Source organism: Lampris incognitus, chromosome 15 (assembly GCF_029633865.1).
Source record: "Lampris incognitus isolate fLamInc1 chromosome 15, fLamInc1.hap2, whole genome shotgun sequence".
NCBI lineage: Eukaryota > Metazoa > Chordata > Actinopteri > Lampriformes > Lampridae > Lampris > Lampris incognitus.
In genome coordinates, this window is record NC_079225.1 from 40,686,001 (window position 1) to 40,698,899 (window position 12,899).

At 47.3% G+C, this 12,899-nt stretch overlaps 2 protein-coding genes across 5 annotated transcripts in view; both read left to right on the top strand.

Annotated features, from left to right (window-relative positions):
• fynb (FYN proto-oncogene, Src family tyrosine kinase b) overlaps window positions 1-4,534 on the top strand; it is a 102,405-nt gene extending 97,871 nt beyond the window's left edge. For all 4 annotated transcript variants that reach the window (XM_056295137.1, XM_056295138.1, XM_056295139.1 and 1 more), the window contains 2 exons: window positions 1,539-1,670; window positions 2,413-4,534. In XM_056295137.1, the coding sequence (XP_056151112.1) occupies window positions 1,539-1,670; window positions 2,413-2,621 (341 nt within the window). In that variant the 3' untranslated portion in view covers window positions 2,622-4,534. The remainder of the gene's footprint in view (window positions 1-1,538; window positions 1,671-2,412) is intronic.
• A 6,544-nt stretch (window positions 4,535-11,078) lies between these two features.
• LOC130124693 (probable G-protein coupled receptor 139) lies at window positions 11,079-12,899 on the top strand. Its single transcript, XM_056294015.1, has 2 exons — window positions 11,079-11,157; window positions 11,887-12,899. The coding sequence occupies exons 1-2, from the start codon at window positions 11,079-11,081 to the stop codon at window positions 12,897-12,899; spliced, it is 1,092 nt and encodes a 363-aa protein (XP_056149990.1).

Genomic DNA, 12,899 nt, shown 5'->3' on the forward strand with positions numbered 1-12,899 from the left:
TCTTCCTGTGTTGCCACGAATTAAACCTTACCTGGTATGAAACGCCATAAAGCAGTCCTAAAATCATGAATATTTCCATATATAGACACAAATAAGCTGTTCTTTTATCAGAATCCCAGCTGTGAATGTGAGGGAGGCAATTTCTGTCAAGTTATAAGTGTTTGAAACTCCGGTGAGGCCAGCCACTGTGACGAAATACTACACTGCACTTGGCGTTCATGTTCAGATATTTTATAAAATGGATGTTTATTGAGCTTTCAGTGGGATAAGCTGTGGTATCATTGGTGAATTAATTGTAAAGCGCTTTGAGTGGCTGTTGCGGCTAGAAAAGCGCTATATAAAAGGCAACTTGATTGATTGATTTACGCCAAACATAACGGGACCCGTGTCTTCCATAAAGTTCCACTTCGGACTCGTCTGTCCACAGAACGTTACCCCAGAAGGCTTGGGGCTCATCAGTGTGCTTTGCAAATGTGAGACGAGCACTAATGTTTCTTCTAGTTAGCAGTGGTTTGCGTCTTGCAACTCTCCCATGAATTGCGTTTTTGCCCCAGTCTCTTTCTTATTGTCGCATCATGGACGATGACCTGAGCTGAGGCTAGAGAGGCCCGCAGTTCTTCAGAGGTTGCCCTGAATGTTTTTGTGATTTCCTGGATGAGTTGTCGCTGCATCCTTGGGGGAATTTTGGTAGGCCGGCCACTCCTGAAGGATTCACCACTGTTCCCGGTTATCTTCATTTGGAGAAAATGGCTCTCGCTGGTGTTCTCTGGAGTCCCAGAGCCTTAGAAATGACGTTGTAACCCTTTCCAGACTGCTATATCTCAACAACTTTTTTCTCATCTCTTCCTTTGTTTCTTTTGATGGCGGCATAGTGTGCCGCTGGTTGAGACCTTGTAGTGTACTTCACATGGATGGTGAGGTTATAAATGAGTCATGTTTAGATTCAACAGGGCTGGTAGTAATCAGGCCAGGGTGTGTCTGCCCTAACTGAAGCCAATGATCAGTTAAATCTGGTTAATTGGTAGATTGAGTAACTAAGGGGTAATTACTTTTTTCCCACAGGGTCAGTTGGTTTTGGATACCTTTTTTTTTTTAATGAATAAAATTAGATTATCATTCAAAAAGTGAATTTTGTGCTTGCTTGGGTTCTCTTGGTCTTATATGACATTTTGTATGAAGATCTGAAACAATTGTGTGAAAAACATGCAAGAATAGAGGAAATCGGGAAGAGGGGGGGGGGGAATCCCCCCCAAAAAAATCGCGATCGTTTCCCTTTAACTCAGGGGGTGGGCCCCCAAAAAGACTTGGCAATAGGGCCCCCCAAAAAAGTGTAAACGGCACTGCCTGCACGGATTTGATCCAGCGGCCTTAAGGCCGTCCTGCTGCCTGAGATAGGAGAGAGAGCGGATGATTTGCCCATTCCTTAAATCCCCACGTCCCAAAGCCTGTATCGCATTCTACCATCCACTTCCTGTGACGCTGAGATCATTCATTTATACCTTTCTTCCTGCTCCCCCCGACCCCACACCTCGCCGCAGGTGCCAAGTTCCCCATCAAGTGGACCGCCCCGGAAGCCGCACTGTACGGGAAGTTCACCATCAAGTCTGATGTTTGGTCATTCGGCATTCTGCTCACCGAGCTGGTCACCAAGGGTCGGGTACCCTACCCAGGTGAGGAGGACGAGGAGGGTGGTTTAAATGGAACCAGGAGTAGGGCGTTAAATAGATGTAATTTTTTGCCTGAACTCGATGGGGAGACTTTTTTAATGAGAGCCAGACTACTGTTGTAATAAAAAACAAGAGTTTGAAACGCAGAATAGGAAAATGTGCAATTTCTATGACAACGGGCATCTACTCCTGCTGTTTATTTCAAGTAAATGGATATTTCATGGTTGAGTAACCTTCTCTCCTCTGCCAGAATCTGATATAGGCCTTAATCTGAGGGAGAGAGAGAGCGAGAGAGAGTAGGCAGTAACACTGAGCGTATTCAGCAGCTCGGGGTCAAAAAGGGAGGGGAAACACATGTTTGTCCAGATGGGCCTGGTGGGTTGGTTTGTGCGAGGGAGAAGGTGATGGAGGTTAGCACGCAATGGGGGCCTAGTAACAGGGATGAGAGCGTCACGCCGACAGATGTCTGAGTGACTCTCCGAGGCCTCCGCTGGTTCCTCGGTGGTGCAGCGAGGCCTCTCCTTCAGACAGGAAAGAGAGACGGAGAACCTCCGCTCTTAAGAGCGGATAAACAGCGGCGGGATTTCAAGGATCTGTATCTGTTTGTGTTGAAGGTCATTGGCACTGAATGAAAGCATTTCCTCTCTGACAAACTGTCAGATTCATTGGTTTAAAAGCCCTCTGTGCATGCACTTTGTGTGTGTGTTTGTGTGTGTGTGTGATTGATTGATTGATTGTCGCCCAGGTATGAACAACCGGGAGGTGCTGGAGCAGGTGGAGCGAGGCTACAGGATGCCTTGCCCTCAGGACTGTCCCATCTCCCTCCATGAGCTGATGGTCCAGTGCTGGAAGAAGGACGCGGAGGAGAGGCCCACCTTCGAGTACCTGCAGGCTTTCTTGGAGGACTATTTCACTGCGACTGAGCCTCAATACCAGCCAGGGGACAACCTGTGAGCCCTCTGGGGCCAGTGCCAGGCCCCAGTGAGGCCTGGACGGAGACAGGACTGGCTAAACCAGGGGATCGTAAACTCTGGAGCCTTCCCCGGCCAGCCTTCCTTTAGGGACCTGTACAGCTTCGTCGGCTCCACTGAGCATTTAAATTCCCCCACCCTTCCCCGAACACCGCCCTTTCGTCAACCATCTGCCTCCAACACGCTCTCTGCGGCCAATTTCGAGATAGAGACTCTGCGAATGAGATACGAAGGGAGGTGACGTGTGTGTGTGTGTGTGTGTGTGTGTGTGTGTGTGTGTGTGTGTTTGTATGTGTATGAGATCACCGTCTGGATGGAACGCCTTCAAATTGAGAAGTCGGAGGGGTTGGTTCAGAGGACACGGAGGGTGAACCAGGAGTTGGCGAGGGTTGTCATGATGCAATGTCAAGCTTGTATTTGGTGTAAATAAGAACAGCTTGTTTTAGATTTTGTCTCTCCGTTTGCTTCTGTTAAAGAATTTCTACTTATTTTCTCCTGCACAAAAATGACGACAGTAATTATGATGATGGTAATGACGTTGGTGATAACGAGGGCGGCCGTTGTAAAGAAATGGAGGAAGAGCACCACCTCCGATAAACATCTGGGTGGTAACAGACGCCGCCAGCCTGTAACTGTTTTACAGCTCTTACATTATTTTCTAGAGATCGAATCGGACTACCGCTCTATATATTTTTGTTCTCGGTTTTGATAAAAAGCAAGAAATTCTCCACCGGACATATTACTTAAACATCAGCTCTTCATTTAATAATCGCTAAGAGGATATGATGTCACTATGCCGTCTTTTTTTCAACGTCAGCACAAGTGTCCTGTAGAGTCCTAGCTTGGATGTGAGATGTTTTGTTGAATAAGGCCCATGACGCCTCCAGAAGCCTCAACAGCAATTTGCGGTTTCCCAGAACCGCCACATCCCACTTCCGACTACATGTTCATTTTAATTCTCTCTATCTGCAGTTTCACGTGCATGCTTCGAGCCAACTACTTCATACGACCGACCGGCCACAGCAAAGTCACTCCAACCTTCTCCAAACGGTAAAACTCGAACATGGGGTGAGTAGCTGTCCATCATAGAGAGGGGTGGGATTATAAACTGGAAGTCTTTGTAACTTTGACCCCAGTTAATCAAAGAACCGCAGATGAAGGCTAGCACTCGGGAGTCTTTCCCTGAAGCCGTTCGTAGTTGGCAGTGAGCAGTCAACATGGCGGCGGAAGTAGTTGTGGGAAGAACGAACAGATAAGAGTTTGCGGACTACTTGAAACCCCGCCCATTTTCACGCCTGGCCAATCACAGCGGAGAGCGGGCGTGGACGGGATGTCGGTTTCAGAAAGTTACAGACAATTTGGAATGCTGACCCCCACCAATCTGGATGTCAGAAAGAAGCTCGCCGACATTATCCGTGGTTGGGCTTAGCACTTCGATTGAGGCATGGAACAGGCCTGAGGCGGACACCCAGTTCACAACCCCGTGTCCTGGAGTATTTAATCTGGCGTCAGGACTCACCCACAGCCGGTTTATAGGAAAACCCACAGCAGTCGTACACGAGCAACAGCAGTGGCCTAAAGGGACCGTAATAGGAAAACACTGGTATTATTTAACCTGAACCCTGGTTTCCTGTCATTAGGGGTCAAACCTAACAATGGGCAGCACAATCTTTTAAACTGATTCATTAATGAGCAAGCTAGCATCCACCAACTGCTGTGCACCAGGCTGCAATATAACGCCTCCATTAAAAACGGTTTCTTTTGGCACTAACGGATTCAGTATGGTTGTGAGAAGTTTCTGGAAACGCTTGCCATCATGAAGAGACAGTCAGACAGTTTTAACATGTTCTTTAATGCACATCTCTCAAACTTCACAATTCCACTGTCGTCTCCCTCCAACAGGATTACTGATTCAGACGTCCGCTACGGGTTAGAAATGGATTGAGATCTACAGAGTCACATGATTTATATCGTAGCATTCCGAGTCTGTTAGTACCCCAAAAGAAAAGTTATTTCAGTGGGTGTCATTTATAATTTCTGTTTCTAAAATTCTGCTATCTATCACTTGGTTTGAATCCTAACGATGGGAGACTAGGGTTTGGGTTAGAAAATACCGGAGTTTTCCTTTAACCCCTCATTTTAACGCCTTGTGCACTTGGATCAGCGTCTTCTGGAAAACATGAAGCGGCTCCACATTTGTTTCGCAGAGCCCCTCGTGATCTGAACCTAATGTGATCTCCTTTTTGGCCTATCCCATGTTGGGGGGAAAAAAGCTTTGTCCTCATCAGACTGCTATGTTAGGCAATATTACGTGTATGAAACAAGGTTTAACAAAGACAATTGCCTGTTTCATTTTGTAATTTGACAGCCAAGTGTGTAAGAACAGTATTTTCGAACACAGCGCTGCCATGCCGATACAAATTCCAGATTTCTTCCTTTCTTGCAGAGTTATGCTTGTAGTGTGCACCAGACGGACGTGGGATCTAGTTCATGCATGTACGTCTTATTTTGACTTGTATACAGAGTTTAGTTCGAACGAGTCCTTCCGAGGCTTCTTCTTGTTGACTTCACGCCTTGTAGAGATGTTTTGGGGGGGGGGGGGGGGGGTTGGCTTCAGGTTTTCCCACTCTATACAATGGATGATGACCTCTTCCCTATCTCAGTCCCTATCTCAAAAACCTCAGTAACCCCCCCCCCTTTCTCCTTAACTAAGACTTAAAACACAGCCCTGCCTCCAAAATCCTTTGGACCACCTCCTTTTGAGCGATTTCTTGTTTTTATGTTTTACTGACAAAAGTTATCATTCTTTTAAGTGTTCCAAGTCTTTGGTTTTTACAGAACGTGTTTTTCTTTAACCTTTTTAACGTGACCAGTCTTCAAAACGGTTGGATGCGCGGTACCGTATCTGCAGGGCGGGGTCGGGGGTCTTTCCCCTGTTTCACATCACTCGCTTCAAAACTGAAACTGTGGTTCGCAAACGAAGCGATAGGGTTCTGGCGTCTCGAATCAAGTCTGAATTTGTGTGGAGCGCTTCTGTGGCGGCATATTCCGGAAGGTTTGAATACAAACGACTCATCTGCGTACTGGATTGACTGGATTGCAGCTGGAACAGATCCCAACCCCTGATCCACACACCGGGCCCTGTAGCGTACGGTCTCGTGACAGATGGCTTTTGGACTTCCTTTTTCAGTGTCAGTAATGCACCCATGTTTATATCTTTCATTTCCATTTTTTTAACATTTCTGTTTTGTTAATTTGATGATTTGGCGTTTGAAATCCAAAAAGGACAATAAACATTTTTCACTCTTTCCAAGACACTTCTTCTCTACATGCACTGTCTTTACAATAAATGAACTGTGTGTGTGTGGGGGGGGGGGCTGATCAGACTGTTGAATGGTGGTTAGTGAGGAGCCATAAAGCAGTCCAGGAGGTGATGTAAGTGATGCGTAAGACCTGCAGTAAAGTGGGAGACGGTTGCCAGACAGAAACAAAGTCCCATGGTGTTACCACCATGGAAATCAAACCTACAGCTGACACACACAGACACAGGCATGAGAAACTCAAGACATTCGGTTCGGGCACCAGATAAACGAGCAGTGGCTGTGGATCCAAACTGATGACAGCCATGGAGTTTGACCCCGAGATGCTCCATAGAGAACACAGAGGGCATAAACCCTGTGTTTTATGGTACATAAACACTTTGGAGCGATGAGAGGTCCCGTAACAATGTCCTTCAGGACGTGACGGAGTGTCTGAATGTGCTTAAACGGGAATATCTAAACTCAAAAGTACGTCAAGATTTACGGCATGGGAGAAGCAAAGTTTGACCACTTAACAAAGGGGAAAAATCAGCATGGGGTTGGTTTCTGCTGTACAAAATCCACGTTTCGTGGGGCACTCCTGAGATACAAGCTTGACCCATGCCACCAGCTTGTTTTCACTAAAATCACAGCTCCTCTTCTTCTTCTTCTTTTTCTTGAGGTAAAACCTGCTCAGTAATCAGATTTCACTTTTTATGTCCAAAAAGTTTGAGTAGGGCGTAAGGAGACGGTCGCCATCATATAAAACTGTTGGTAGTTGTCTCAAAAACTGGGGGCGTGGACTAGTCTTTATTAATATTCATGAGCTGACCTTTGAGTGACGAGTACCAGCAAGGGTTGGTGGTCAGAGTGGGCGGAGTTTCATCTTGCGATGATTTGGTCTGATTGGCTGAATGTAAATGAGCGTCAGGTAAAAATATGGGCTGAGAGAAGCGGAACTAAGGAGCTCATTTAAAGAGACAAATGGAAAGTTGAGTTTCATCACAGAGAGACACGGTACAAAATGGACGATGATTCAAGTTATACGTGACGTTCGAAAAATACTGTTTCAATTTCAGTTGGACTTTTTATAAAACTTTTTTTTTTTAACTCGGCTTGTTTATAACCGGTTAAGACAGGCATGCTGGGCGTACAGTGTGTTTCTTCTGCAGGTATTGTTTTTGGTACTTTATCAAAAAAAACTACATAATGTTGTTTTTGTTTGTTTATTTTCCTCATCAGCTCATCTTCTTCTTCCTAACGATCATTTACAAAGTGGCATCAGAGTGTCTTGTTCGATGAAGCCTCGGTGAGAGTTTAGCGTTGTTTTTTCCCAGGGAAATGAGATGGTTTGTTATGCAATTTCGACACCTCCGACGCCATATTGTTGAGCCACGGGTCAACATCCGGTGACCGGAAATGTTACAGCCCTCCTCCGGCTGTTTGTCCTTCTGTTATTTGATTCCCGGATCGATACCGGCGGAAGAGTCAAAGGTTCCCCGTCGGGCCTTTTTGTTGTCCTGAACACTCCTTGTTCTGCCGCAGCTGTGCAACAACACAGTCCCTCCCTGTTTCCTCTCATCAGTGTAGACTCCTCTCTGGGAGAGTCCTCTGTGTCCACCTCCGTCCCAAAACCACATCCGCCACCATGTCATCCTTGTGTATTGGTTCTGACATTTCTGTAACCGGTTATTTTCTTGCCCGGTGCGGGATTCGATATGGGGTGTACTGCACCACAAGGTGACGTCACTGACCGCTCGGCTAAAGGGTCAGACCTGTTAGCTAGGGGCTAACGTGTCTTATTAGTAGTTTACAGTACTAGTACATATACTTGAAGTTTACTTGAAGTTTACTTTATAAAATAAACTTCAAGTATACCATCTTTTCTGTACGGGAAATGTAATGAAATATTTCCGTTGTCCCGATGACCCCCCCCCCCCCCGCTTCCGTTGCGGAAAGATGGCGGCGCTAACTTACGTCACCCAGTACCGTCCATTGCAGCGCCTTTGTCCACGTCCATCCGCGTCTTCCGTTTGATGGCTGTGGGAGAGCTGGCGCCGGATGGGCTGGGAGAGTCTGCCGCGTCCTGTGGGCCCGGGGACCGCGGCCCTGCCCGGAGTTGTGCCCGAAGAGGCAACACCGAGGGCGGTCTGACATGACGCAGAAGCGGGGCGGGCTAAGCTAACTGCTAGCAGCTAGCCCATGCGGACCGGCAGCTCCGGCGACATCGAGCGCGGTCTGGCGGCGGCTGAGCGTTGACTGTTTTTGGTGTCGTCGTGTGGAGTGCGGGGATGAAGTGTTCCTGATGATTCCTGATGATTCCTGATGATTCCTGAAAACTGCTGTGAAAGCTGCACGCTAGTTCAGGGGAGAACTGGAACAGGCTTCCTGAAGCCCCTAGCCAACGGGTCTGACCCTTTAGCCGAGCGGTTAGTGGCGTCGCCTTGTGGTGCAGTACACCTCGTATCGAATCCCGCACCGGGCAACAAAATAACCGGTTACATTGGTGGCAGCGGTGGGACCTGGAAGTGTGCAGATCCTCAGAAGTCTCTTCGGAGCGCGGGAAGAACAAAGCCTGAGGGCGCGCTTCCGGGAGAGGGTGACGACTGTAAACTACTAATAAGACACGTTAGTCCCTAGCTAACCGGTCTGACCCTTTAGCCGAGCGGTTAGTGACGTCGCCTTGTGGTGCAGTACACCCGTATCGAATCCCGCACCGGGCAATAAAATAACCGGTTACACTTGTCAGTATACTTAAGTATAATTTTGTGTATCTCTGATAAGTACTTAAAAAGTAAACAAAGTATACTTAACTTATTTTTTTTTAGTTTAAACTAAGTATACTGTAACGTGCATGGATAATTAGACACGTTGGTCCTTGGCTAACTGGACGGACCCTTTAGTCGACTCGTTAACGTTGTCGCTTGCGGAGCGGGAGATAGGGGTTCGCGTCCCGGATGTGGCGACGGTATCTCGGACTGCCTCCCGAATTCTCTACAATATTAATAGTACGCTTGAATAAACTACTCTTTTGAGAGTGAGGGACCGAGCGATGCTTCGATTAGCAAAGCATACCGCACTAATCACCTCTACCGACCAACATCATTAAAGTCCCGTCTTATCTGCTCGTTCAATTGCGTGTAATGTTGCTGACCCGGAAGTTAATCGGAGCTCATTCTGCTGCTGCGCTTCATGTGGTCGCCGTGCGCTGGTTTAGTCTTATCTGCTTGTTAGCAACGATCCGGTCCCCCGGCGGGGGGCGGGGGGGGGGGCGTCATTACCGTTCAACCTGAGTTCTTCTCAATCGGATGTTGAGGTGGACCCATTTGGTCAAAACGAGACGACGTCCCATTGGAGAGCTGAACGCCTCCGTTGACCCTTGGCGGTTCCGTGCGCATCCTCTACAGACGCCCCCTCCTCTGGGAGCAAGGCGAGCTCTATATGAGCATCAGCCGGCCCTGTCTGACCCATCCTTCGTCGCGTCACTGAGAGTACTGTGCCAGACAGCCTTCCCCGGGGATCCACATCCAGCTGGCATGCACCTCTGTGTAAGTAGCCTATGTATGCAGTGCAATTACATTACACATCAGAGCACCGGTGTCCAAAACCGACCCAGTGTGTTCAGCTCTGTATTTTCTTTTCTTTTTAATGCCACCAATGGATGGTGTTGATGTTTTACTGTGCCCTGTGTGTGAGGCCAAAAAAGACTTGATTCATTGTTATTTCGATGATTTGAAATTTGTACAGTATTAGACTGACAAAGTCCGTCTCGGTTTCTTCTCAGCTCATACATTATTTACTTCTGTGGAGCTCCTGCAGGATGTGCATGAAAAAGCAGAGGCGGCAAGGGCAAAAATTAATGCCTCTCGATTATCTTGAGTGCGTTTGAACTGAATTTTTGGTTATGTTTTAGTGAAAATGTCTTTCGTTCGTTATCATACACGAGTAAATACACAAGTAAAAGGTAGGACAAATTAGGCGAGGTGAGAAGGCTTAAAGGGCTTAAAAGGAAAAGGTGCTTTACGTAAGTTTCAGCCCATAAGATTTAAGTTTAAGCGTTGCACAAACGTAAGGCCTTTGAACGGTTATGGTGCTCCGTTACAAAATGTAATAAATCATTTTAATTTGTCGTATGAAAAGAGACAGCGGCGCTTGTATGAAGTTAAAATCCACTTGTAGTGTAGCATGTTTGTTGAATTGATGTGCATGTAATTTCTGAGAAGACAGCCATTAGTCACAGGGCCATATGCCATCGATCTGTCAACAGTCGAGATAACAGCTCATTTTCTAGCCTTCTCACCTCGGTCATTATGACTCGGGACATGCTATCTGGCCGCTAACAGCTGCACTTAAGAATCAAAAAGGAGCAGCAAATGCATTCATCTGCACAAGAACTTGGTCGACTGGTTCTCCGTGATGCCTGGTGGCTTTCCAGTGAGACACACCCAAGGTGGGGAGATCTTTGCTGACATGGCATTTACGGTTTATTAGTCATTAGGTAAACAACCTGGCTGGGTTCTCTGGCTAAACGCTCGTTCCGCCAGCATGACTCAAAAGGATCCTCCTGATCTCCACATACCAAGTTAGAGCAGGCTGTAAGTTAACCCAACAACAGCGAGGTGCTGTGAATGAAACACAGTGGCTGAGGAGAAGGAACCCTGCAAAAGCACCTTCAGCCGGGTTTTGATGTGGTAAATGAGATTTTTTTTTAAATCAGTCTGAATAACAATATAGTAGGCAATGAGATATATGTTCAGGTCTGGGACAACTTAACGCAACAGTTGAACAACTTCCAATTTCTTCTCTTTGACATTACAAGCACCCAGCGCTCAACCATTACAGATTAATTTTAATGCCTTGGCATTGATTTGAAACTCACAAACTCAAATAAAGTGCTGTGTATTTCCTTAATGAAAGTTGTGCTGCCGCCCAATGACTGCTGGGATAGGCTCCAGCATCCCACAACCTCGATTGGGATAAGCGGCTTGGATAATGGATGGGTGGAAGTTGTGTGATGTAACCCCTCGATCCGTCTATTGCTCTCTACTCCTCTCCGTGTTGATAGTGTCATCCCATCCACTCTCCTAATGGCTTTATTGCAGGTATTACCATGCACGCTGTTGCCTGACGTTAAGTAAACGATGGAGGGAGCCAGCGCCACCATCTTCATAACCGTTCAGAAGATCTACTACCCTTTCCTGTGTGTTATGGGTATCCCAGGTTTGCATCCTTTGCTGCCGATACACTTGTCTCTTCAGTGCAACAGATGTGATCAAATCAGCACCAGCATGCAGACTCAGGCCTTATTGCATATCCTCACTGTAGATTTTCTATATCTTCACTTGATGAAGGCAAAATTGGCCCAAACAATTTAAAGCTTCTACAAGGAGTTTTTTCCACTTATTTATCAGTCTCTCGGTTTAACTTTGATGCCCTGTGTGACTGACATAATTAAAGGAGACCATAAACGAGAATATTCGCTCTTGCTACATAATGATTCCTAATGTTTTTCTCCAGATCAGATTCACCGCAACATCTGACAACGATTTACGGGACACAGACGGGATACATCGCCACAATTAGAGATATGTTGCCTCGTCACTGTATATCTTACAAACAGCTGTTTTTCCAAAACCCCACCACATCTCTCACTCTTCTCTTCAAAACAAATGCAGTGGCTACCAGAGGGTGAATGGAGATCTTTGAGATAAGCGTCAATGCTTAAGTCAAATGAAGGTGTTCCTCCTGCATAACACAACCGCTTTTGTCCACAGGGGTGCGCAAAATTTAACAAAAATCCAAAACTCCTCATAGCAGCTTTAATAACAAGAGCTCAACTATAGCTATCTTATGTGGTTTTGCCCTTTTTTGGTCCACGTTGATTGTTCATTTTTCCCTTCAAAGGTCAACTGTTTTCTTTCGTTTGTTTCTTCCAACTTTGCACCACAGCCAACCTCTTCACATTCTACATGATCTGCTTTCGTAAGTGTGGCATGTCGAACACGGCCATCATTTACCTGAGCTGCCTGTCTATTGTGGACACTTTCTACCTGGTGTGGGTGATCCTTATTGACCTGACCCTCACCTTCTGGGTGATCCAGCCCTTTTGGAACTCCCATCCATGGTGTGGCATCTTGGCGTTCCTCCAGTATGGATCCCTCTACAGCTCCTCCTGGATTGTGGTGGTGTTCACCTTCGAGCGCTACCTGGTCCTCAGTAGCACGGCCGCCAAGCAGCACTTCTCCCAGACCCGGGTCACCGTGATGACCTGCGTGGCCATCGTCCTCGTCTCCCACCTGGTCTCGGTGCCTTTGGGCTGGATAAACGAGGTGGTGGCCGCAAATGTCACCCTGGAAGGTGGGGGGATTGTTGAGCTGCCCAAATGCCGCTATCGTGATGGAAACTATTCCACTATCATTGTGTGGATAACCACCTTCCTCTCCGGGGGGATTCCCATCGTCTTGGTCATCATCTTCAACTACCTCATCGGGTCTCACCTGAGCCGCGCCAGCCAACTCTTCACGAAGGAGGAGTGTCATACCGTGCAGGGCAGGAGCACCAGGTGCATGGTGAGGAGGACCATCCTGCTGCTGGGCACCGTGTCCGTGACCTTTGTGGTGCTCAGCCTGCCCCGCTTTGTCACCTACTGCATCCTGCGCACAAAGTACAACAACGACTCCTTCAACCGCAACGACTACAGTCTATCCATCAACGTGGCTGGTGACCTCGCCAACATGCTGCAGAACCTCAACTCCACCACCAACTTCTTGCTGTACTGCGTGGTGAGCCGGGGCTTTCGTCAAGAGCTGCTGCGGGTGTTCACCTGCAAGGCAAAGCCACGCGAGCTGAGCTCCTTTCTAACCCACACCACCACCAAGGTGTTTTCAGTTGCAGACCACAAGGACCCACCTGCCAAAGACCCTGTCATCCTGGTGCTGACTAACCTCAGACAGACTCAATAA

What these genes read in the sequence shown, in the direction of transcription:
- LOC130124693 (XM_056294015.1), top strand. Translation starts at nt 11,079, where the DNA reads ATGGAGGGAGCCAGCGCCACCATCTTCATAACCGTTCAGAAGATCTAC. An exon ending in GTGTGTTATGGGTATCCCAG is followed by an intron (nt 11,158 to 11,886) that starts GTTTGCATCCTT and finishes TTTGCACCACAG; the next exon opens with CCAACCTCTTCACATTCTAC.